Genomic DNA, 26,312 nt, shown 5'->3' with positions numbered 1-26,312 from the left:
TTGTTCTCAAAAGCATAAATTATATTCTATTAACTATTAGGTAGATATCCATCATCCTCACAAATCATCAAAAAATGGAGAGCCTAGCTCCTATTTCCTAGATGCTAGATAAAAAAAATGAAAATGAGCTCTAAACTGTAATTTTGATGTTCCACAAATCATGTGATTTTTCATAGTAAAAATCATTTTACAAATAAATCTTCCATTGTGACACATAGAAGGTTAATCAGGCTTAATATTTCTGTTAATACATTTTGTTTCAGATGACACAATTTTTGTGGGTGGCAAAAATTTGCAAATATCACCCTGCAGCAGCCTTTAAATGCTAATGTCGTGTGCCTTTAAATCCTATCTTTCCATACATCAAAACATGTGAAATCTAACTCCTACTTTTCTCTGACGAACGTCATACAAATACTTATAACCTGCTATCTTGCTCCGGCCGGGATGTTTCAACTTGACAATTTTCAACTTCAATGGCTTTTTCTTCCAAATTTTCATGTGCAAAACAGTGCTTCAGAAAAATGTGAAGAAAAGTTATTGTTTAATGTCTTTTGACTGCAGTGATGATTTTAGTGAGTGCGTTAGGCTTCAACCTAATCATTTATAGCCCATTTAGTTTTAGTGATTCAATATTCTCAGTGAAAAAAAACATTTAAAGGCAGCTGCCTTGCGTTTGAAAGCAGACTATGCCAGCTGCCTTCATACAAATCGACATCACTTTTTTAATTTCCTCAGAAGGAAAAACTGAGGACTTGCAAGTGCTAAATGAGGTAATCATATACGCCGAATGAACAAGAGAATTTTTTGGTGTAGTAGAAAATAAAATCCATTTTGTGGATTCTTCAGAAAAAAATCTTAAATGTGGAACTCCATTTTTCGTTTGAAGGCAGACGACTTTCCCCTACTTGGGAACAGTCATGTACTAAAAAATGTTCAAGATTTCTTTTTTTCATTTTTAATTATTGTAACACCATAAATGAACTCCTTGCGATTTTTTGTGTTCATAGCTTACTCAGCAAATCGAAACAATGAGTTTGTGTCTCAGATAAATTTTTCCAATTAAATCTATATTAGCGCCATCTAGGTTTCATAATAAATTTTTGTAGCAGTCTATAGATAAAAATCTATCAGTCACCAATTCAACTCTGATCACAGCATCAAATAATGAGTGTCAACAAGAGCACTTTTTGACGAGATTATGTTAAGGGATTATTTGTCATCACCTTACATTTTGTCTTGCATCATCCAGGAAAAAAATCCTCAGTGTGATTACATCATGTAATAATACCGCTTGATTGATGACAACAGAATATTGTGAATAAAAAGCTTTTGGTACACCTCTTTGTCTTTTCTAATGCAACATCTCCCAAAATCCCTTTCACTTTTTAACACCCCTGCTTTTCATGAATGAATTTTTGTGGCACTCTCTGGACAGGTTCCCACGGGAAAAGTTAAGCGATGAAAATTTATACACAGAGGGAAAAAAGCCCATGTAAAACAATTTCCATTTCCCGTGATAACATGGGACTGTTTTTGCTCATTTACCAACTTCCTGGACAGAAATTGAGTGTGAGCTTTTTCTCCCACACCTATAGAATTTTTTTTTTGTTTAGTAAAAGCTCTCCCCATATCGCGAAGCCCATTTGAAATGGGTTAGTGTTAATTTTCCGTGGGGTGGCAGAGAAGACGTTTGGGGTTGTGAAAAGTATACCCCTGTGAGTGTGACGAATGTATAATTTTGTTACATCTGTATAGCTGTGTCCTTTTCTGTCGAACATAGCCTGTTTTGTATAATTATTGTACACAAAAGTTTAATATATATATATAATAATGTCTATATACAGCATTAATGTTATTTTTGGTGCTGCTCAGAGAAGAAGCAATTAAAGAAGCAAAATTATTTTTGGTAAAAAGAAAGTGATTAAGTGGGAAGTGACGACGACACTTGTGAAAATTTTAGCAATTCAAAATTAAGGGAGGGCGTGGTTCAATTAACAATTGAGGGGGTGAAATGCTGTGTATTTGCAAGTAAAAGTCACATACTATAATAAAAAAAACATAAGCTTTTCTTTTGCTCTACTTACAAAACTTTGGGGTGACAAAATAGGGGGTTCTGAGGGGGAACAATATTAATAAATCATTCTTTAAAAAACGTTGGATACAAGTGTTTCCTTGTTAAAATGGCACATGATTTTTATTTAGAAGTTAAATGGGGCGACTTTGTGGATAGAGTTTGCGAAATATTTGCCAAAAACTTTGCAAAAGTTTTGTCTTAAAACTCCTTCTATAATAAATAGTCGTTAATTAGTTGTAAATTCTTAATGCTCAACACGAACTCAACAATAAATTCAACATAAAATTCAAAATCTCAGCTAACTTTTATAATAAATAAAAATTAATAAAAATATATCATTGAAATAATGTATCAATGAAATATAAATTGTTTTTTTTTAACAATACAATCATATATAATAATTTAAATATGCGATTTTTAATATATTACAATATATATTTACATACAAATCGAAAGATAATAATACATTTATTGTGATGCAGGAAAACAAAAACTGGACTTAAATGGTAATTTTGCCTTTGAAAATGATAAATGTTTATAAATGTTTTTAACCATAATAAAATGTTTTACCCCGTGTTACCAGTCGATTTTGAACTAAATTTTAAAAATTTAAATTTTAAAACATATTCTCAGATAATCTGCAATATACAGTGAGTATCAAAAGTTTGTTGCATTATGTTTGATATTCCGCCCAAATAACATAAATTACATTAACTTTGTTGAACGGTTCTGAGCATTTTGAGTATCTTCTTCAAATGAGGCAACAAACTTTTGGCAATGAAAAATATTCAACTTATGGCAAACAATTATTTTATATATGAAATAAAATATATTAAATTATCCTAAAAACATAAATGAGATCTACGTGTTATGCCAAACGCACAATAACTTTTTTTTATAAATACGTTTTTTAAATTCTCTATGAGAGCGAGCGAGATGACTAGATCAAAATCTCGCTCAGTCTCATTTAAACATCAAAACAAAAGCATGTTTACAAAATAAAAGTTATTGTGCGTTGAGGGGGTTTTGCCCAGAGCGCAATAAATTTTGTTTAGTAAACGTATTTTTGACATTTCAGTGAGAGCGAGTGAGATCTAGATCTAGTCATCTCACTCACTCTCACAGAAAATTATGACAACATGTTTAAAAACAAAAGTTGCTGTGCGCTGGTCATTATGCCCAATGCACAATAACTTTTGTTTGTAAACAAATTTTCAAAATTTCCTATGAGTGAGAGCGAGATGTCTAGATGTCTGTTTCATTTACTCTCATTGAAATGTCAAAAATATATTTACAAAACTAAACTTATTGTGCGTTGGGCATTAGAGACAACTAATTTGCAAAAACAAGAAGGAAATAAATGTCTATGATTTTTTCCACGTGATTTCTCGAAATTACGTTAGGCAACAAACTTTTGACACACACTATAGATAGATAATTTTAAATTGTCAAATTTCTTAAAAATTAAAGTCGAAGCACAACAAACTTCATAAGACTTATGCCCAAGGCTCAATCATTTTTGTTTTGTAAACATGTTTTTGACATTTCAATGAGAGTGAGTGAGACCTAGATCTAGTCATTTCGCTCACTCTCATAGGGAATTTTGCAAAGATATTTACAAACAAAAGTTATTGTGCGTTGGGCATTAATTGAAATGAAAATACAAAATTTCCTAATGTTTTGTTTAATTATAAATAGTCATTAAAGACTCCTAAAATGTTATATAAGTAAAACATTGAGTTAATTGGACATTATTTAACTTGAATTGCACAGACAATATTACCAATTTTCATAAGTTGAAAATGATCTTATTTCTTATTTAAAAAAATATTAAAGAGAATAGACAATTTGAATGCTCAATAAAGTAATAATCAATTTAGTTTGCAAATAACTCAAAATTCGACATAAATAACTTATTGTATGCAATGCAATTTTCATATGATTTTCTTTTACCGAAAATCCTATTATTCTCAAGTATTTCTTAGCTGGTTTGCCAAAAGCTTTGTATTTATTCCTCTGTAGAATTTTACTCAAAGCATTCAACAAAATTTAAAACCCATTTTTAGAATTAATTTCTTAAGCATAATCCACATTCAATAAATTTGATCCTACCAAATCTTTTACACAGAAAAACATATTTCGTAAAATTGTTAATAAATTTTTGTGAATTTCTTCTCGGAACTTACGAAATGCTCATAAATTGAATAACCCAAAATAAAGTTTGTAAACCTTTATACTCTTTTTGCAAACATTATTTGTAACATGATCACTTGAGGAGCAGGTTTTTGTACTTTTTGCAAACAGTTGTTCGGAAATATTCGTGAACACAGACAAATGTTCGTAAAAATTTGTAATTCGTTCGTCAGACAGATAAAAATTCGTTGTCAGACAGATAAAAATGTACAAACTAATGTTTGACAAAATTTTACGAACATGTCTTTGTCTTTACGAACAATTTACAAATAAAATTCGTAAATGTTTGTACTTTTCTCTTACAAACATTGTTCGTGACATGATCACTTGACGAGTATTTTTTGTTCTGTTCCAGACATTTGTTTGTAAATGTTCGTAAACACACAAAAAAAGTTTGCACAATTTTGTCATTTGTTCCTAAATTTTGGTTAGACAGACAAAAATGTACGAATAAATGTTTCACAAAATTTTACGAACATTTTTTTTGTTTACGAATATTTACGAACAAATATTTATAAAAAGTTCAAGGAATGTTCGTCAAATGATCATATTACGAACCGTATTTGTGAAAAAGTACACAAACTTTTACGAACTTTTTAGTGGGTAGTACGATTTACGAGCATTTCGCAAATCCTCATTAGGAATTCACAAGGAATTTACGAACAATTTTACAAAATATTTCTTTCTGTGTAGTCCCATCTTATTCTCTGATTGCGTAAAACAGCTTGAAAGCTTTCAAAGCATGGAAAGTTTTAGCTGTTTTAGCCAATAAGAAAAATGCTATAGAACTACAATATTTCATCTGATTAAATATTTATTATTAATGTTTAATATCTTGATAATAGGTAATGAAAAAATAATTATTGAATATTAATTCTATAAAGTTAAGATCATCCTTTGGGCTAATCGGTTACAGCTTTGAATCATAAAAAGCTCTAACCAATCACTCAATAAGATGTAAATTATTGCAAGATTTTTATTATTTTTATTATTTTTAATTTAGAAAATAATTCTTTGAATATCAAATGACTAGAAAAAAATAACAGAACATACCTATCCCCTATCACTTCTTGACCATAATTATTTGGATTTTAAAGCTATTATTTCTCTAGACTAGATCATTAGATTTATATTTTAATTTTATTTATTAAAGAAATTTGAAAAAGAAAAAAAAACACAAAACTTTGCAAATTTTGGATAAACTTTTCGCAAACAATTTTGTAAAGAGTTTGTGGAGACAAGTTTTCTCTGTATAAATAAATGTTTTGGAAAATTGGTTGTGCATCATCTACTAGAATGAAATAAGGCCAAGAAATTCTTTTGCAAAAAATATCAATAAAAAAATTTGCTGTTGAATTTCTTGCTCAAAATCAATTTTTCAAAAATTAATTTTGTCATGAACATTGAACAATTTGTTCTACATCAATGCGCCTTGTAAAAATAGCTGTCTCAATGGGACAAAATGAGGGGATATTTTAAATAAAAGAAATAAAATATTTGCAAAATTGCAATCTATATGCGGAAATGCTGGACAAAGTAATCAAAACAGAAAAGTGTGACTATAAGGAATAAAAATGATTGATAAGAATCTTTTTTTTTAAGTGACTTTGTAGTAAATTTATGTACCGTTCTAACATATTGCATGGTATCGCTGGTAGCCTCGGTGAAGGCGCGTCGTAGACGCGTACGTCTGCTTTGCGACAGAGTTTGGGGACACAGCAGAACACCCTATAGCAAGAAATTAACAGAAAAGAAGTAATTTTCCAAGAAGAAATTATTCTTTCGTTTAAGCATTTCTCCCTCATAAGACTTTATTTAATTCTTTTACTTTAAAAAATGAAAAAGAAGAATATGAAGAGAAAGTGATGAGAAAGATGAAGAGAAATCTGTGAAATTGTCGTGGGACTAACGAAAAAAAAGGAAAAAAATTCAATGTAATACAATTTATTTATCGTCACAAAGGCCACATTGTTGCCTTATGAGAGTCTTCGTCTTCATAAAATTCTATGCAGACTCTGTGGAAGCTTTCTTCACCCTATTTACTCCCCCTTTTTTTCCCTGTGCATTGTGCCTCTTTTTTATTCTTCTTGTGCACACATATGCTCACAATTTTCCTCCTTTTCACTGACTTTTTCCATTGTGGTTTTGTCATTTTGAAAAATCACCCTGCAACTCAATTTCAGCTCTTCCTCAGGATTCAGGGAATATCTAAATCTAAAACGATTTTTCGTCATCAAATCCTTCGTGTTTGACTGCAAATGGTTTTTCTATTACGATTTAATTCTGTAGAATATCATGAAGTCAAAACAACTCTATTGGAAAAAGATCAACGGAACGATTGTTACTCTATTTTCCCATTTAAATATTTTTTGCACTACAGGAAAATTCAATTTGCTTTAAAATTAAAATGGATAAAGCATTATCTGTATTTAATAAATCCCATAAAATATTTAAACCCATCGCATTTTCTGATTGGCTAAAGCTCGAAAGTATTTAAAGCTATAGCCAAATTTTAGAAGGCAATGGAAGTAAAATATTATTAGGGATTAAATATTTAATATTATAAATTAAAAGGCAAACAAAGAATTTCAAAAATTATTTAAAATGAAAAATGCATATTTAATTTTGTGAAGTTCATAAATTTGAAATAAATATTTTTGATAGGGGAACTTTTATGTTTATATTGTTTGCAATATTTATTTGTTATACCACCATTTAAATTTAATATACTATTTGAAACGAACATAGAAAATTTAAAAATTTGTATTTATTAAAGTGTTCACATAAAAGCCTTTATAGAAAAGTTGTTTCATTTATAATGGCTGCTGAAACATTAAAGTTTGACTGATTTATATGCTTCGATGGTGAATTTGGTTTAAAATTCATTTAATAATTAAAAAAATAAAGGTACCACAGTATTCGATAGAGCAACAGGACCTTCTTGCAAGGGACCTATTAAGTAATTCCTGTATTCAAATAATAGTTTTAGGCTTTGTCCTCTCCCAATAAAATTATGAAATTGGATTACTTTTATATTATTTGTGGAAACAATAAAGAATTACCAATCAAACCACTTATATAAATTCAACTAGAAAAAGATCTCTGGAAAATAAGCCACGCCCCTTTTAATACTTTATCTGAAGTCAAAAGTTAGTCACGTTCTCTTGTAGCTTACAGTATTTAATGTAAAACTCCAAAATATAGAAATTACAAAAATTATAGAGTAGAATATAACAAAAATAAAATGCACTGTGCCAATTTTCAAGTTGGAAATGTTGTAGGGGGAGTGACTATCCGTCTAATAGGCGGAGATTAAAATTACAAAAGTGATTTTGATTTGTTATACAATTCCCTTAGAAACTAAAAAAATAACATCAACTTCGCGATACTATAGCCCTTATAAGACACATGATCTGAAATTATTTTTGTAAGAAACTTATTTAAGAGGTTGAATACTGTCTCTTTATTAAAATATTAAAAAAAATCTAGTAAAGTAATGCCGCATTTTATTTAATTGTGTTAACGAATTTCCTAAAAAAATTAACTTATACGAGTTGAATCAACAACAAGGAGGCACATAGGGGAGATCGGAAATGTTTGATATCAAGTTTTTCAGATGCATTTTTGTAATTTAATTTTAGAAAACTACCTTAAAAATCTGTTACCCCTTTTTGTTCAATAAAAGAGGGAAAAATCCCAGCGTCATGAACTAGATCTCCCTCAAAACATCCCCGTTCTGCCATATGCAGAGCTCCTTGCTTTAACCGAAACTACTTTGATAAAATGGTTTGCCAAATAGATTAATGGATCTTGTTCAAAATTTTCCAAATCGATGTTATTCACCAATTTGACAAAACTTTTTCTTACATTTTATTTGGAAAAACATCCTATTGAGAAACTTTTAACAAGATCCAGTTGGTCATCGATTTGACGAAACTTTTCTTGTTAAATTAACAAGATGTTTTTTTTCAAAGGATGCAAAATTTACAGCGGAGTCACAACTATATTGACCAATTCAACGCAAGGGGTTACATGGGTCACGAAGAGAAACTAAACAATAATTTTTTCCATTCTATTATTTCAACAAATTAAAAAAATATATTAAGGGGAAGCTCTAAGGTACATGAGAATCCAAAACTTAAACTATATTTTCTGAAAACTTATTTAAAAATTTTGAAAATTCAACCGTTGTGACCTGGAGTTGGTATGGTGACTTTTCGATACTATCGAATCGATAATATCGATAAATCTGTATCTGTTTATGCCGGCTTTAGACTGGAGGTTTAGCCCAGTTTCTAAAGGTTTCATAAATCTAAATAAAAAAGTGAGAATATATTTTATTGATTTTTGAAAATATAACGGATCATTTGCCTATAATATCCAATCCTAAACAGCAATTCCTTAAAAAATAATGCCTGATGAGGAATTAGAGAAGTTAAGCCAGATGGATAAGCTTTAGGTCTGAAGCCCGTATTAGATTAAGTGAATGCCAACTTCTTACTCATTGTTGGAAAATATCTATTTTAGCTACGTAAAGTGCAACTATCGTTTAAATTTTTCAGTATCAACAGTCGATACTATCGACAATAAATTAGGGGAGACCGAGGCAGAATTAGCTACGTATAGTTAGATAGTGGTATCTTATAGTTTGCCTTCTAAGAAATATTGAGAAAACCATTATTTATTCGAAGTATATACTTCCCTTCCAATTTATTGAAATATTTATCAGCCTCAAACAAACATTTTTTGTACAAATTTTACGCAATGAAAAATTTCATTTGGTGGCTAATTATATCCCGGTTTCCCCTATCTCGTTGTCCCAGATTTTCGAATACTTTTTTTTAAAAAAAAACTTATTTTGCGGTAGTCGCGATTATTCAGAAAAGATTCATCACAAATTAAAAAACAAAAAAAAAATCTTTTTTGAAAAATGTTTGATTTTTGAAAAATTAAAATTTGTATTTTTGGGAATTAGAGGAGTTAATCCAGATGGCTAAGCGTTAGGTCTGAAGCCCGTATTAGATTAAGTGAATGCCAACTTCTTTCATATACGAAAACAAACATTTTTGGCCTATTTTAAACCATGTTCTGTTTTGTAAAATAATTTGTGATAAAAATGAAATAAAAATCCATCCTTCAAGTACGAGTTTAATTCGTCTGCTAACAGACTTTTTTTTATTTCTGATGAATATACTCTAAGATATCTTGTCCACCACATAATAAGTTTTCTTCAAAAAAGGTCTCCAAAATACAGGTCCCAGCGGCTGAATTTTCAGATTTTTTAAATGAAAATAATAGGAAATATAATTTAAATCTTGTATAAGGGGAAGTGGGGCACCTTTAAAACTGGGGCACCTTTAAAATTGGGATTTTCACCTATTTTTAAATAAAATTGAGCCTTATCGTGATATAATTTAGCTGCACAAACAGGTTGAGAAGCTAAATTACATTATAGCATGGCTCAATTACATTTAAAAGTAGATGAAAAATCCCAATTTTAAAGATGCCCCACTTTCAAAGGTACCCCACTTCCTCCTACTTGCTTTCAGTTTTCGTGACTTACGTTACCCCTTAACGAGGAAACCTGAATATATATTTTTTATTGTTTAAAGGTATAGATAAATTATCTATACCATAAAAATTTGCAAAAGCCAATTCGAAATATTTTCGAAGATACAGGAATAGAAGCAAAGGAGCGTCGAGAAGATTAACAAAAGTTTGGGAAACCCAAAACTCTGAAGCGCGTTTACTCCACCTCTCATTTTGACATTCTAATTCAGACTTCCCCTTTAAGTAATTTTAAATAAAAAGAACAAAGAATAATCGTCATTTTCTAGGCTTTAAAATTAGAGTGTAACTTAAGTATCAGACTGTATAAATTCTTATTTATTTTGTAAAATATGAAATCCACACAACTTTACAGTATGTATATCAGTCTAGTCTTACTTAAAAACAGGAATATTGTGCCAATTCTTGTTATACCTGGCCACATTATGTGACTTCACGCTATACAAAAGATTCCATGCATAGTAGGGAAAAGTATACTTTCCCTTCGAACATTCATGCCTTCGAATAATGTGAATTTTTGTGAATAATAGTTGGCTTATAATCAATTTAATAATTTTGTGATAATTAAGAAAAAAATCTCTTATGAAAAATGAAAGAAAATTCACATTATTCGAAGGCAGTACGTTCGAAGGGAGAGTACTTTCCCCTAATTAATATTTTTTAAACTCTAAAAAAATACAGCTTTATCCCTTGATGCTCATGAAATATTAATCTTTCTTCGCTTGAACTTTTCAGTTTGTAACTGAAACTTTTCTTAAAGTTTCTCATTTTGGTATTGAAAAGGAAATTGATAAAGGAATTCAAAATCAAATCCACAACATCAACAAAAAAGGGATTCTTTTGATTAACTCAACTGTGTGTATAAAGTTCCCTTATTTACCCATTTGCTTAGGAAAATATATCGAAAAAAAGTTTTAGAAACGGATTATCATGAAGACAATTCTCCTGAATTCTGGGAAGAGTCATAAACCCCTCGTATTCTGCCCCTAAAATTCATATTCACCTAAATCTTCCTCAACGTCATTTTTTCTTCATGTCTTATAAGTCAAAAAGGCAAAGAAAAAGAATATAGAAAAATTTTTCAGTATGATTTTGGTATCAAAAAGGAAATCCCCTCATTTCTCTTTTGCTCAGGTGTTTCAACCCATCATTTGTAACGTCATGACTGTGATTTTTGCACATCAGGCTATCTACCTCATGTCTCTGGCCCAAGATGCTGTAGCCATTGAAATGCTAAAAACATACACTTTTTTCTTATCATCATCCACACACAAGATGGATATATGTGTTGAATTTTTATCGTTCACCTCAAAATCCCCGTAGACACATTTATTGGAGGAAGAAATTGTTGGGATGGATTTTCCTTTAAGACTTGCAACATCTTCTGTACAGGCGCACACAGAGCAAAAAATAACCCAAGTGCGAAAAACAGTTGTTTTATGTACAAATTTCAACTAGTTATGTACATTGGGCAAAATTTACTTACAACTTTACAGTCTTACAGTTAAATTATTTTGAGTTACTTTTTCATCGTGATGTGTTTTTCTTTCTCATTTCTTTGGCTTATTGGATAAACCCAGGTGCGGAAAATGTTGTGAAGGTGCGTTTTGGAAGTCTCAAATCTGATTTTTCATTTGGTTTTTCTCTAAATGTGTTTGGGATTTTTGTTCTCTTTTTTTTGTTTTGGGAAGGAAGGGGAGTAGGGGATAAGAAGCGTTGAAAGACAGAAAAACAGAAACTGATAGGAAAAGAAATACTTTTGGATTTATTCTGGATACAATTGAGGAGGGTGTCTGAAAAGGAAATTATGGGAAAAGTTTGTTCTTTGCAGTGGAAAAAATACGATACGAGGAAAAACATCTCATGGGGAAATACTGTAGGGGAAAGTGGGGCACCTTTGAAAGTGAGACACCTTTGAAATTCGGATTTTTCGAAATTCGGAGCTAAATTGCATTATGATATGGCTCAGTTCCACTTAAACATAGGAGAAAACTCCCAATTTCAAAAGTGCCCCACTTCCCCCTAAGGGTAAATAGGGCAGTTTCACACATTTTAAATAAATAATTTCGATTGAAAATGTAAAACGGAAATCAATTGAAAATTTAAATGTAATAAGTATTTACTATATGAATATTGACAATCGCAATAAAATGATAACGCTTTTCTTTGAACATATCTCTCAGAAAAAAATTTATAGTTCAAAGTCAGGTTTCTGAAATATCCTGAAATAAAGGTTTTTAAGAAATTTGATTGATTTGGGAAATATTTGTAGAGGAGGATTGAAAAAGATTTCTTTAAAAAAATATGTTTGCACTTCCCTGAAATTTTCCAGATTTTTCTCATAAAGTTTTAAATATCCTTCATATGCAAGAGAAGGATTACGTAAGGCAACTTGTCTTTTTTCCGACTAAATTCGCCTGAAAAAATTAACTTAAGGCTCTGAAGATGAAATGATCAAAAAGATTACCATTAAGTAAAAAAATTAACAAAAGATTCAGAGTGTAATACATTTGGATAGACGTATCTTTTAGAACCCTACGATCTTAAGCCTGAACCCGTTTTTCCATAAGAATAATTTTGTAAGGATCATACAGCCCTATATTCAATTCCTTTATGAATTTGAAGGATATTTAAGGATTTATAAGGAAAACCTGGAAAAACTGAGAAAATGAAAGGCTATTTCTAAGTCACTGTGCTGGCTAAAATCCCGAACGCCGAAATATCGAAGAATATAAAACTCCGAAGAAGGCAAAATCCCGAATGGGTCGATATTCCGAATAGTTCAAAATGCCGAATGGACCATTCGAAATCTTGGCCCATTTGGGATTTGGCCCATTAAGGATTTTGTCCATTCTGTATTTCGACCCAATCTGGATTTCGGCTTTCGGAATTTTAACTGGAATCGGGAATCGGAACTCGTTCTTCAGAAACCTACCTTAGGTAACCTACCTCAACCGGTGTCCTCGACTCGACCAGTCTGTTAATTTTCAAATGTTTTGAATATTTGAATGACAATTTCTATTATATTGTCACTGATTCGTATTACTTATGGAATAATTGACCTATTAATGTTAAATTGAGTAAATAACTTTACCGGTCGAGTCGAGAAACTCGACGATATCTTAAGTACATTAATATTCGGAACTATACATATGAGCAGTAACAAATTAAATTTGGTCAGCAAATAATCAAATTTAATCAGTTTTCAATTTGAAATTTAAAAAACAGTGAAATTTTCATGTCACTTTAAGAGAAGAGCAGATAAAGACTTTTCATTTTGCCTGGAAACATCTTAAATCTTAATAAAATTAAATAAAAATGAATTAAACCTTTTTTTATAAAGATCTAGGTTTCCTAAATGACAATAAATATTTTTTACTAATCATGTTTTACTGTTGTTCCAGTACATTATTATTTAGATGTCAATTTAATAAAAAATAGAGACTCATCCCAAAATCTGTTCAAGAATTTTTTAAATTCTTTAACCAGTCTAGATATCAGGACTAAAACATCAATAAACTAATATTAAAAGGCTAAAACCTCGAAAGCCAAAATCCTGAATGAAAAAATCCCGAAAAGGTCAAAATCCCGAACGTCGAAATTTTGGATTTTGGTTTTCGATATTTTGGTTTTTCGGGATTTTGGCGTTATGGATTTTCGGAACTTTGGCTTTCGGGATTTTGGTCCATTCAGAATTTTGGCCGTTCTGGATTTTCGATTTTCGGGATTTTGGCCAATTCAAGATTTCGACTCGTTCGGGATTTCGGCTTTTCGAGATTTTGGCTTTCCGGGATATTGACCGGCACCGTTTGTTTTAGACTTGATGTTTTTGCCGATTATGGGATTAAAAGAAAACCTATAGGATTTGCTCTTTCATATGGCCTATCCTAAAATGATATCACAAGAATTTTATTTACTTTGATTAAAAATTTTCGTTTTTGACTAATGAAATTTAATACTAAGAGCTTTAGGATTTAATTAAAATTTCTATAAATGCTACAGATCTCTTGCTACCTAAAATTATTTATAAAAATATTTATAGACAGTGAATTTGAATCTACGTCAATGACAAACTAATAATTTATTATTTTATTTTTATTATAATTATTATTTTATTTTTATTTATTATTATTTTTTTTATAAAAAACGTTCTTGTAGATTCAGTTACACTTATAGTAAATTCTACTATTTTTAATGTAATAAATATTTATAATAGCCGTACTCACTATGGCGTTGTTATCTCGTAATCTCCGTAATCTGTTATCTTGTTATAAATTTTCATTTATAAAATACATTACGAGAACATAACGAGATAACAAGATAACGATATTACAAGATAACAGCGCCATAGTGAGTACGGCTAATAATTTGCAGGCTGTTAGAAAAATGGAAGATTTTTTCTAATTTATCCAAAAAAATCAAGAAAACATGCGTAAAACTGCCCTGTCTTCCGGTATGGTATGTTTCTTTCATTTTTTTCTTTTGTATGACTGGGTATTCCATATCATCATCCCATAGAAATGAAAGAAAGAAAAACCCACAACAAATATCTCTCAAATAGAGATGTATCGAAGTGGAAAGAGTTGGAAAACGCGCAGGAAAATTGAGCAAATCAAAAATAGTAGCGTCAAGTGGCCACCAAATACATTCACTATTAATAAACCTCTTTATATACTTTTTGATACGCGTCTTCGGTGTTTTTTTTTTTCATCGGGAAAGCACCGGTAGAATAGAAAATTAATTTTAGAGAGAGGAAGATAAGTACAGAATGTTTACACAAGTCTACGTTTCGTGAATATGAATGAATAGTTTTTTTTTACAACTTCTTACTATTTCTAAATATTTTTCATATATTCATTTCGTTTTTTTTTAAATTATTTTGGGAGGAAGCTTTTTTTTAAGGTGATATGGAAAGGTAAGAAAACTATGCAAACATCGTCGTCTGTTAGTTGTAGATTAAACTATTAAAGGGAGTTTTTTTTAAATCATAAAATGAAAAGAAAAAATACTCACTGAAAAATAAATAAGTCGGAAAAGTCTTACAACACACAAAAGACATTAGCACAGTAAATCAGAAATAAAGGTTGATTTTCTGTGGGTTCTTCAGAGGGTTCATTTGCTCCTTTTTCTCAAAATTTTCATTGGCTTCTTTAGCACTTTTCTTGCACTATTTAGTAGACATGCTCAATAGTGTGGTTATTAACCCCTATAATGCATTATTCTTATGTCTTTACAAAACACACACAATTTCTCATTTTCTCTCTCTCTTTCTCATTTTCCCATCTCATACACTTCCCAAAACTTAATACATAACTTTAAATTGTGCAGAGAAACCCAGAAATTCCCGCACAAAATAACCTCCGACTCGGTGGTCTTGTTTTTTGAGGAGCATCACTTCAAAATGCATAAAATGCACTTTCAAGGGATCTATTTTTGCGATTACCATCGCTAAAAGATGTTAGAAATATCTTTGTGAGAAATAAACTACGGATCTATGCTTGATACGTCTTTCCTTTCAGGATGAAATATCCTCATATACTTAAACTCCTTCCCATTTATCAGCTCAGTGCACGCCATTTGGGAAAATTGATGGTACTTTAATACAATTCAACAAATATTGCAGCAATTGCAATGGGTTAAATTGGAAATTTACCAATTTCAATCTATTTATATTGAGTGATTTTTGCAATTTTTAGAGACATTTCCACGCTCATAAAATAAATTGCTTTCTGCGAAAAATAACTAGCAAAAATCTACTAGCAGTATTGCGTTTAAATGAAACTTGGTTCAATAAATTTTTAAAAATTTCGATAAAAATCACGAGCTCAGTTGCAGGGAGGTTCGGTAAATTATTTAATGTTTTTTTAAGTGAATTTTCTGCAGATAAATTTACAACGATATCAAAATAAATTATTTTCAAAATTAATTAAAATAAAAAAAACTGTGAATTGAGAGATAAACTTGGAAATTTAGTCCAAAAAAAATAATTGTAATGTTGTATGGCACGAAACGAATGGGAAAAACATTTTTCAGTCAGTAAATTAGCAGATTCAGCTGTAGAAAATTCGAAATGTTCAAAAGAACTAAAAACGTGCGGTTAAATTAAACTGAAAAATTCCAAATGGTGTACAACTTCTTTATTATCTCTTTGTCAAATATATTTCACTATTTTTGGGCATTCGCTATTTATGATTTCTCTTTTATTCTTACGGCGTTATCACACTTGCACATTAAAATTTTAATGTGATTCATATTAATTGTCGCTTGTGAGCGTCCAAATATGTTATTTGTGTCTTTGAGTCACTTAATATTTGGGGTTTTTTCTATTTATTGATAAAGAAGTGGACTTGGCGTGCAAAAATAAGTTTAAATTTACCTAAAGCATAATTATTTTTCACATTAAAAAATTAAAGAGAAAATCGCATTAATTTTTCGCATTAATGCTATAAATCAATTTATATCAAATTTTGCGGGCCAAGTCTACCTTTTTATCAACAAATAGATCAAATTTTGAATATAAAATGATTCAAACACACAAATTACACATTTGGACTCTCACCAGCGACAATTAATGTGAATCATATTAAAATTTTAATGTGCAAGTGTGATAACACAATTATACTGACGAAATTTCATTTCTACTGACAATTTTCACTGACTTGGTGAAATCAAAAGGATTAACAAACTCCAGAGAGCGCTAATGATAACCGATTTCAATTTAGTTGAAAACATGTATTTTCAGCTGAATTCTACTAACCTTAAAACGACTCTCGCGAGGCAGTGTCATTTTCATATATTTGGTTAGCACTTTTTCTTCGAGAACTGCTAACCGGTCAGCATATTTTTGCTAATCGACTCAGGATAAGTATGCTAAAAACGCTGCCGTTATCAGCTAACTGTGCTTGCTGAGGCTAACAACTTTATATCGTGATAAAAGTGACAGTTTTTAAATCATGTAATTTAAATTTAACTGAAAATATACAAAACTCTGTGTTTTATTTTACTAAAGATGAATTTCAATATTTTGAACGAAAATATTAGGAACATATTATTATATAAATTCGAGGATATATTTAAAGGACCTTATCATTCCTAGATCAACCGATCTCACTGACCAAATATAAGGCTCCGGATTGCCACCCAATTACCAATAAAGGCTTGTTTTCAACAGATGGACTCTCTGGTTTTTGTTTTTAGTATTTATCTTAGTCAGTTAAACGTTCTATATGGAGAAATCGATCGAACTTGCTTCTGATCTTGTTGGAACGTCCACTCCCCTCTACGCATTTATAAACGATAAGATAAGCTATCATTGAACGAAAAATGAGCGCGAGTTAACTAGTGGTTCGACAATTACAGACATCTGAAGATGGCTTAAGTTATATTAGAGTCAAAGGAACATCTCTTCGACAGGGAACCTCTATTGGCACATTTTTCAAAATGTGAAAATTTATTTAATGTATGTAATAAAATGTATGTAATATGATGTTTTCTCATTAATCAACGTTTTCTGAAAGGGATAAATGTTCAAATTTTGTGTTCCAAATGGTATAGAGTAAGGTGTCAATAGGTCCTGACACGAGTTCTTGAAGTGTCAATAGGTGTTCCTTTCACCCTAGATCGTTCGGGATATAACCACCATTATCAGAATATTTACCAAAATATTGTTATAGAGGAAACCTGTGCAGCTTCGTAATATTGCAACTTCATAAAAGTCGATTTTTTTTTCTATTTTACTAAATTAATCTAAATTTTCTGAAAAAGGTGATAGCCAAGGCCTTTTCTCCAAGTTCAAGAAGTGAAATTTAAAAAGAAAATGTGTAAATATTTTGTTCCAAGGGAGTTGTTTCTGAGTTTTTGTCAATAACTCACAAACACTTACTAGGGGAAAGTGCCTATGCTTCGTAAAACTAAGGGAAAGTGCTTAGTTTTTAAAATACATTTCGGAGTCACATTTATTGAGAAGCATAAGAAAGATTTAGTCATTACGAAGCTTGGGATCGTACGAAACATGGTCGCTTTCCCCTACTTTGTCAGCTCGGGAAAATCGTACTTTGCAGTTTTGGAAAAATATCAGTCACAGCTATTGACCACTGACTTTGGTAATTTCTAACTGTTTTGGGCCGCACTGTGCAAGCCGCTCTGGAATATATGACTCTTCGATGAATTCCTTATAATTATAATACTTTACAAAAATTAGCAAGATAATGAACATTTTTCACAAAAACTCGAAGAAAAACACACACTTTTCCATCAAAAGACTTATTGAGACTTAATGAGACTTAATCAGATGCCTTTGTTTCCTTGTTTTCACGTGCAATTTTCCACATTTCACTATAAATTGGTCAGTGGTCATTTTCATAATCAGTGATATTCAAAACATGTCCTGAAAGACAAATTGAAGGTGCTAGAGAAAATCCGAGGATTACAATAGGTGTGATTATAAGAGACTCACATAAAAATGACTGTCAGAACGCAATACAAAAATTGTTTTCCAAGTATCATAAAAACATCTTTATGAAAAATTGTATAAGATTGATCTTCAAATGAATGATAGGGTCGAAGAACACCTATTGGTACTTTAAGATCTTGTGTCACGACCTATTGCCACCTTATTTTGTACCACTTGGGATATGAAATTTGAACATCTGTCCTTATAGGAAGAGGTTGATTAATGAAAGACCGTTATATTACTTGCATTTTATAAGATACATTAAATCAATTTAAATATTTTGACGAATTGGCCGATAGGAAACCAGCCGAACAAGTGCTTCTTCGACCCCACCTTCTACAAACAATTAAATATGTTAACGAATGTTCCATCTGAATACTGATGTGAAAATCTTTGCATCCGGGTGTAGTGTTTACCGTGAAAATGAAGCGTACGTAGGTGGACAAAATTCGTACGTAGCTGTGCAAACCGGGGCGGGTTTGTAAAAATTTCTAATTAATTTTCATTTCCAGAAATTTTGTGAGGTGGAATTACGCACATAATAAGAGATTTTTTTTGACATAGTGGCGTAATTAATTCGGCTTGTGTAGCATTCGACTAAAAAACCTTGAAACTTAGGCTTCATTTTCTGTACGAAGATGCAAGGGTCTCTCCTATAGTATCAGAATTTGTTAAATAGGCGAAATTTTGAAGTTATTTGAATACGTGAAAGTCTTATTGATCAAATGAATAAATATTTTTAAACTATTTCTAGAGAGAATTTCTATTTGCAATATAATTTAAACAAACGATTGGTTATTGAGTTTTTAAGACTGTTAATTTGTAAGAGAAGCTTTTGAATATCGTCAGATTCGAAAGCTGAACACGTTTCCCTATATCGTATTTATTAAATATTTCAGTTTATGGATTATTAAGTCTGATTTTCTTGTGACATCAGTGGTTTATTGATATGAGGTTTATCATACATAAATAGCAGACGTTTAAATGTCTCGCATATATGCAAATTTTAATTAATGATCTTGTTCAATAGTTCAATAGAGATTTGTCTGGCTTTCTGGCAATCAAGAAACATTTTTAACTTTTCGAATTAAGAATTATCTTTTTGAGTTAAGGGCATAATTAAAAATTTAAAATATTTTCTTTATCTACGAGCCATACTAACTAATGTTACCTAAGCTTACAGAATTTCTACCTACTTTTGAATTTAATAGTTTTTTTTACATTTATTTTTAAATACAGAAAAATATATTTCAAGTTTAATTTGTATTTTCCTTATTTTGAAATACTTTATTTGTATTGATTTTCCTTGACTAGAAAACAGATAAAACTAGATAAAAAAATTTAAAACTTGACATTATATTCGGTATAACCTGGTTAAATTAGGTTTTTATCATATTCATTAAATTTAAGAGTGAAATTATTCCTAGATTTATCTTTTATTTGTTCAGCAAATGGTCAAATTATTACGCGAAATTATGTGAAGTAGGAAAGTTTACATCAATTTCTCTTTTTAGGATTAGTAATAAAACTTGCAAAATAAAAAGTACAATATTATTGCATTCACTTCCTTAAATTATCCATCATTTCTATAAATCTTTCTCGAATGGTTTTGAAAAAAACTTTTAGAATAACTTAAAAGAAATATTGAGGAAACACCAATGAGACTCTAAAAAAGTTTGACTTCTCAAGATAAAATGCCACAATATACTGATAAACTTTTGAAATACCACTATATTTTAATGATCTCAGGCTGATTGATCATTCATTAGTTGCAAACCTCACGAAGTTCCATTAAGCACCAATTGAAGAATAATATTCTATCCATATAAATATAGAAATTACAGTGTCTTTCTTTGTTGAAGTCGTAAAGCGAGGAACAGAAACTTAATCTTGCCACCTAATGATTTACCCAATTGTCCCAATTTGCAGACATTATAGACCGAAGAATGTATCAAAGTGCAGAAAAGTCTTAATTTATTATTGAACACAGGGTTTTTAGGGATTCAATGGGGTATCAATAATTTACTAATAGAGAAAGAGAGACCATCTGGAACGCTGTGAATTTTACTTAAAAATAGAGCTTTGTTCATATTGTTTTGGCGTGAAATAAATTCCATTAAGTCGTCTTTCGATATTTCATGATGGCATTTGTGAATTTCCTGAACAAAAAAGAAACTTAGGCACTTGGCCAAAGAAGGGATTTCTCATTAGAGGCTCCAGCACTCAACTTTTGTAACCAATATTATTCATTTCTATTAGAGTAATGTGGGATTTCAAATGTCAAGCATTTTATGATTGCTTTCCATTTGCCATCATCTATTTACAAAACCCACGATATTGGACTTTTTTCCACTGAAAAATTCATTAGATACCCGTGTGCTTGAGTCAATAAGACGTTGGCAATACTTTATGGTCAGTGTATTCTTCCATAAAACGCGAAATATTGACTTATCTACAAATTGTCCTAAATACTTTACTCCCATGCCTTTGTTCTGACATTATTTGAGTCATTTTTCCAACTTTTATTCAAAAACATTTATACAAATTACCACAGAATTTTTTACATATTTTTGTGCTATAATAATTTAATTTATATTTTTCAGTAGATACAAAGTGAATTGTATTTAAGCCAGGAAAATTAGGACACAGTTTATTGAATCATAAAAACTTTGGCTGAAAATGGAAACGAAAAATTCAGTCTATTGTCGTTTAATTGACGCTCGATGTTTAATACAAAAACAAAGAGGTGAAATGTCAATTTTTATCTCCAAAAAAAAAAATACAGTGAGGGAAAGCTTAACGACCCTATTTGCCTAGAAAAAGCACATTGAAAAAGCACAATTTTTGTTTCCGATTTTACTAAAATTAGCGATTTTAAAGATATAAAACATTTTTTTACCGTAATTGCGAGTGACTGACACTCTCCTGTTCGTAAGCTTTTCTTTACTTCTAGAACTTAAGTATGTTCTTTACCGATCCGATCTACCACGTCCATCGGTGAGAACCATTCTTAAATATTAGAATTAAAGAAAAGTTTACGAACCGAAGGGGGTCAAAGTCACCCGTATCTACAATACTTTTAACAAATTTCTAGCAATTATTTTTTTTTTTTGAAATTTTATTATATCGTAATTTCAGGCAGGTTTCTAATGGTTGTAATTTTTAAAACTTGTGAATTCTATGCTGAATTAAATGTTTAAATTGGTAGTTAATTGATAGTAGTTAATTTAAAATTTAATTTAAAAGTTCTTATTTGAAAAAACCTTACCGTAGACGTGTGTGACTTTGCACATCGGGGGTGACTTTGCACCCCTGCTTTCTACAAACTTTGCTTTAATTCTAGTACTCTATTCTTCTATTTCTAGTAGATACTTTAAGTCTTGTATCTATAAGGGCACCTATGGTTCACAGATCGTTCTTAAGTGCTAGAATTAAAGAAAAGATTACGAAAAACAGAGGTGCAGTCATTTCCTGAGTACAAATGAATTTCCATGTAACCTCTCAAATTTGTTCCTTTTCGCAAAATATAACCTCACTTTTAAAACGTAAAAGCATCAGTAATTTTGTATGAGGTTTAAATTATTAAGCTTTTAAATATTGGTCGTCAGACATTTCAAGAAAAATGTTTTTTAAAAAGATAACCTTACTTTCAAAGAAAAGCAAGCATTTACGATACTTAACCTAAAAATTAAACACAGAACACAGTGCTTAAACGCCCCTCTCAACACCGAGTCGGAAGATCCCCAATTACTATACCAACCAAAAATTTTACGAGAGACGGAGTGAGAGAGAGAGAGAGAAAAAGAGGTAGAGAGAGAGGGAGACAGTCCCACAATGCAAAAAACCTACACAGATCTCTTCAAGAACTTGTAAATAAATATAGCAAATGCGTGAACTCACCTGTTTGAATGGCCTCATGGCGCCATTGATTCGCAGTGAGTCGGCGGCAATACCTGCAATGCCCTCTGCTGCGGGCTCCCGCAACTGCCGCAACGACGACGTGGGCACAGAGTGTGGGTGGATGCACGTGTGGCCACCACAGCACACAACAGCTGCAGTGCTGGCCTCTGGTTGCGAACTCTGGCGAATGATACGTGATCCCGAATTTGGGGATGTCGTGATGAATACCGGTGGCACAGAGGCTGAATGCTGATGAATGTAGCCAGGACTACCACCGCCAACAGCCATACCAGCTGGCGCCAAATGCGTCCCGTGGAGAACACTGCGCACACTCTCCTTCAATAGAGGGATTGAAAGTTTCATGAAAAGAATGAATTTTGCAGAACAGATGAAAATTTCAAAGTTGTAATAAACAGCTTTTATATTCTGACTCTATATTCAGAATTATATTCTGACAAAGATTATTTACCGGTTCATTACCGGTTCATTACCGATTTGAACTGATTTATATATCACTCAAAACATTTCCCAAAATACACCTTAGGAGTAAATTGAATTTTGGGTAAAAATTAGTTATCAGTAGTGAACCGGTTCATTACTGATTCATAACCGATTAGAACCGGTTCAGGCTTGTCCCGAATTCCACGACTTTTCCAACGAAGTCAAACATGATACCATTCGGTTAAGTAATACGCTTCCTAGAGCTTTTTTTTAAGCTTTGACCTTGAAAAACCATTATTTATTAGGAATGATTCAGCGGGATTTTCTTATAAGGGCGAATATCCACCTGGATAAACTTTAAAATATTGGACAAGTTCATATATTCTGTCAGTAGAAGAGGTTGAAAGTTTGGAGTGGTATATCTCAGCTCCTGATGAACATAATTGGATGGGTGAACTATTGCTGGAAAGCTTGGCTTCAGAATCTGGTATATATAATCTTCTATGAGTAAATCATGGTCATCCAGAACAATTTATGTCGAAGAAGACACTTTTTGCAACGTCTTTTTTGACCATCCACTGCTGGGACCAGGAGTGACCCACGATTATCGCACAAGGACTATTTGTTAGAGAAACTCAAAAGGTATAATTTGTGGAAGAAACTTTTTTTTTTGGACATCTTACTTTTTTTTATTCATCGACTTTTGCAAGAATTTTGAAGTGTTAAACGCAAGGAAAAAATTACTGAAATCCTAAAAGAGTGGTTTCTGGAGGGGAAGGATAGACGTGGGGATGAAATTGATGTGATATTTGGATTCCTTAGATCAACTTATGCGGGAGTACTTAGAACATTCCAAGTCGATATCTTCATTAGTTTGTCCAGAAAATGAGATAGAAGGATTTCTGTCATTTTTTTCTATGCGTGTAAAATGTTAAAATTCTTGCAAAAGTCGATGAATAAAAAAAAGTAAGATGTCCAAAAAAAAAGTTTCTTCTACAAATTATACCCTTTGAGTTCCTCTAACGAACAGTCTAAGTGCGATAATCGTGGGTCACTCCTGGTCCCTGCAGTGGATGGTCAAAAAAGACGCTGCAAAAAGTGTCTTCTTCGACATAAATGGTTCTGGATGACCATGGTTTATCCATAGCAGATTAAGTATACCAGATTCTAAAAGCTAATGAACCAAGCTTTCCAACAATAGTTCACCCATCCAATTATGTTCATCAGGAGCTGAGATATACCACTCCAAACTTTTTACCTCTTCTACTGACAGAATATATGAACTCATCTAATATATCCAAGAATTAAAAAAAATCACACGACTCTACGCGTGGTAACGACCGAACGGATACAGTAGACTCTCTCAAATTCGGGCATATGGGACCGAAATGTCAGCCGAATTAGACAGAAATTCGGGCGACAAACTTTATGAAATGCAACGATTTTTTATTCATGTGCATATAGATATTGAGTTTACACACTCATATATAACGTAAATTGCATGAAAATCCCTCAATAATGCAAAATCACATCAAAACTAAGACAAACCATGCCAAATTTGAGCATATTTGATTCATTTGATAATCATAATCAAACTTTTTTCAAATGTAACCGCTGCCCGAATTAAAAAGTAGCCCGATCTTACAAAGAGCCGAATTAGCGAGAGTCTACTGTATATGCTCAGACGGACAAGCAGCGTGACATAATTTCTCAGAAATCGTCTGAAATGTCGACTTATGGTGGGGTTCCTCGAAGGTCCAAAGTCGCTATTTCTAACCGTTTGGGCTCTAGGTGTGGTAACGGCCGGATTGATGGATATGCGGACAGCCAGAAGGACAGATAGACAGACGGATAGAACGCGAAGATATCTTGAGAAAAATGGTCTCCGTGGGGTGGAAGTTATAAATTTTTGGAGGGTGATAAAATCGAAGGTTCTTGTGTACTGCTGTTTCTGTGAAGTTCGAGCAAAAAACAGAAAATATCGTTAGCCTTACCTTAGACGCCGATCGAGCAAGGTGTAGCGAAGACACAGGAGCCGTAGTCGAGGCGCGTCGCTCGCATGTGCGGCAGGCACGGCAGCGCGAATGTGGTGCCAACTGGTAGCCACTGACAGAACCACGGTGCTCATGAGCTGCATTGGTCATTGAAACTGAGATCACAGGTGCTTCCAGGCGACACTGAAGCTCGAGATCCGGTACAGAGCGAATCTGTGAGATTTCGGGCTCCTCATCATTTCCTCCACTCTCCTCCGAGCCACCCATTGTCTGTGACAGCTGGGGACTTGTGAGATAGGTGGAGGTGCGATCCTGGCGCATAAGGACGGGCTTTCCGGCTGCAGCTGAGCTTGTGGTGGGTCCATTGATGGAGGCCCCTTTGGCAATGATGGCGGAAGTCGTTGTCACAGTTACTGTAGTCGTTGTCTTTGTGGCTGGAGTCGTTATGACGAGAAGTGAGACGGTTTCGTCAGCACTTCCGTATCCGGAATTGGTTGAGTTGTCCGGCTCGTTGTGCAGAGACATCTTTTTCACTAATCTGCAAAAATTAATGAGAACAGAAATTTTGCCAAATCAAATTAAAATTTAATTCCAAAGGCGGTAACTTAATCATTTAAATTTCCCCCCAGTTCTTTAGAGACTCTCCCTTTTAATGGAAGGGTAAAGCCGGTAAAGCAAACAATTAGATAGAAACTTTTTCCCACCGACACTCTCTCTCGAGACTTTTCCCGGTTTTTTTCCAATTTCCTACCCTCAAATAAAATATCTCCGGCAATTTATTAGATTTAACAGGGGTATTTGTAACCTTATGGTCACAGAGTGTCTCCCTATTCGTTTTTTTTTTACAATCCATGGAAGTTTCGAAAAGAGTTTTCCTATAAAACTTTTCCCCGCCCAAAAGATTTCTCACAGACGCTATTTTTCTCTCCATTATTTTTGCATTTCCACTCTGTGTTCATCAGAAATTCTCAACACAGTTCAACTTCCCATTCTTGAGATCCATTTTTCTGTTTTCCAGCAATTTATAAACATACACAACCATTTTGCAAATGTAAAATTTTTCACTTCCCAAACAGCTCAAACGAAAAAAAAGCTCTCAAAAAAAATTCATGTGAATTTCTCAAGGGGAAAACTGCCAAAAGGGTTTGTCATATTTCATACAATACCACAGTGATTTACTACTTTCCAAGATAAATGCCACTTCGTACGATTGTAACGCGAATTACATTGAACGAGAAACTTTACTGAAAATGCAACAGATTTACATGTAGACCAATTAATCTTTGGAAGAAACAAGGGAAAGTCATTTAATACAAAATAAATTACCGCAGAAGATTGTGAGAATCCGAGTTTAAGTTTTGTAAATTAAGGGGTTCACTATAACAAATTGAACAAGTTCCATAAAATTGAAATACTTTTAATGCAACTTCAGAATTTCTAAGAGTCTGAGTAGTTACAGTATTTCACGAGGCCATTCATTTACCGCATCGATAGTGAAATTTCGACTATAAGAATAAGACAATAAAAGGCTATTTTTAAGAATAACTTCAGCACGCTACATTTAACAGGTCAAGAGGTCGATTGGGGTCATTAATTTATTTTCAATCATCATCTTAGTAAAATTTCAGCGTGAATCATGCCAAATAAGGGTCTGAGTCATTGAGAGAGACAAAATTTCAAGATTTTT

General features: G+C 32.1%; 1 protein-coding gene across 1 annotated transcript in view; it reads right to left on the bottom strand.

Annotated features, from left to right (window-relative positions):
- LOC129809660 (small conductance calcium-activated potassium channel protein) overlaps positions 1-26,312 on the bottom strand; it is a 236,796-nt gene that overhangs the window by 149,009 nt on the left and 61,475 nt on the right. Inside the window, exons 2-4 of the mRNA XM_055859676.1 lie at positions 24,626-25,163; positions 22,191-22,526; positions 5,897-5,998 (exon numbers count right to left, since the gene is read on the bottom strand). Of these exons, the coding sequence (XP_055715651.1) occupies positions 5,897-5,998; positions 22,191-22,526; positions 24,626-25,150 (963 nt within the window). The 5' untranslated portion in view covers positions 25,151-25,163. The remainder of the gene's footprint in view (positions 1-5,896; positions 5,999-22,190; positions 22,527-24,625; positions 25,164-26,312) is intronic.

Source organism: Phlebotomus papatasi, chromosome 1 (genome assembly GCF_024763615.1).
Source record: "Phlebotomus papatasi isolate M1 chromosome 1, Ppap_2.1, whole genome shotgun sequence".
NCBI lineage: Eukaryota > Metazoa > Arthropoda > Insecta > Diptera > Psychodidae > Phlebotomus > Phlebotomus papatasi.
The sequence above is the reverse complement of the archived record's forward strand: the minus strand, read 5'-3'. Positions and strand labels throughout refer to the sequence as shown.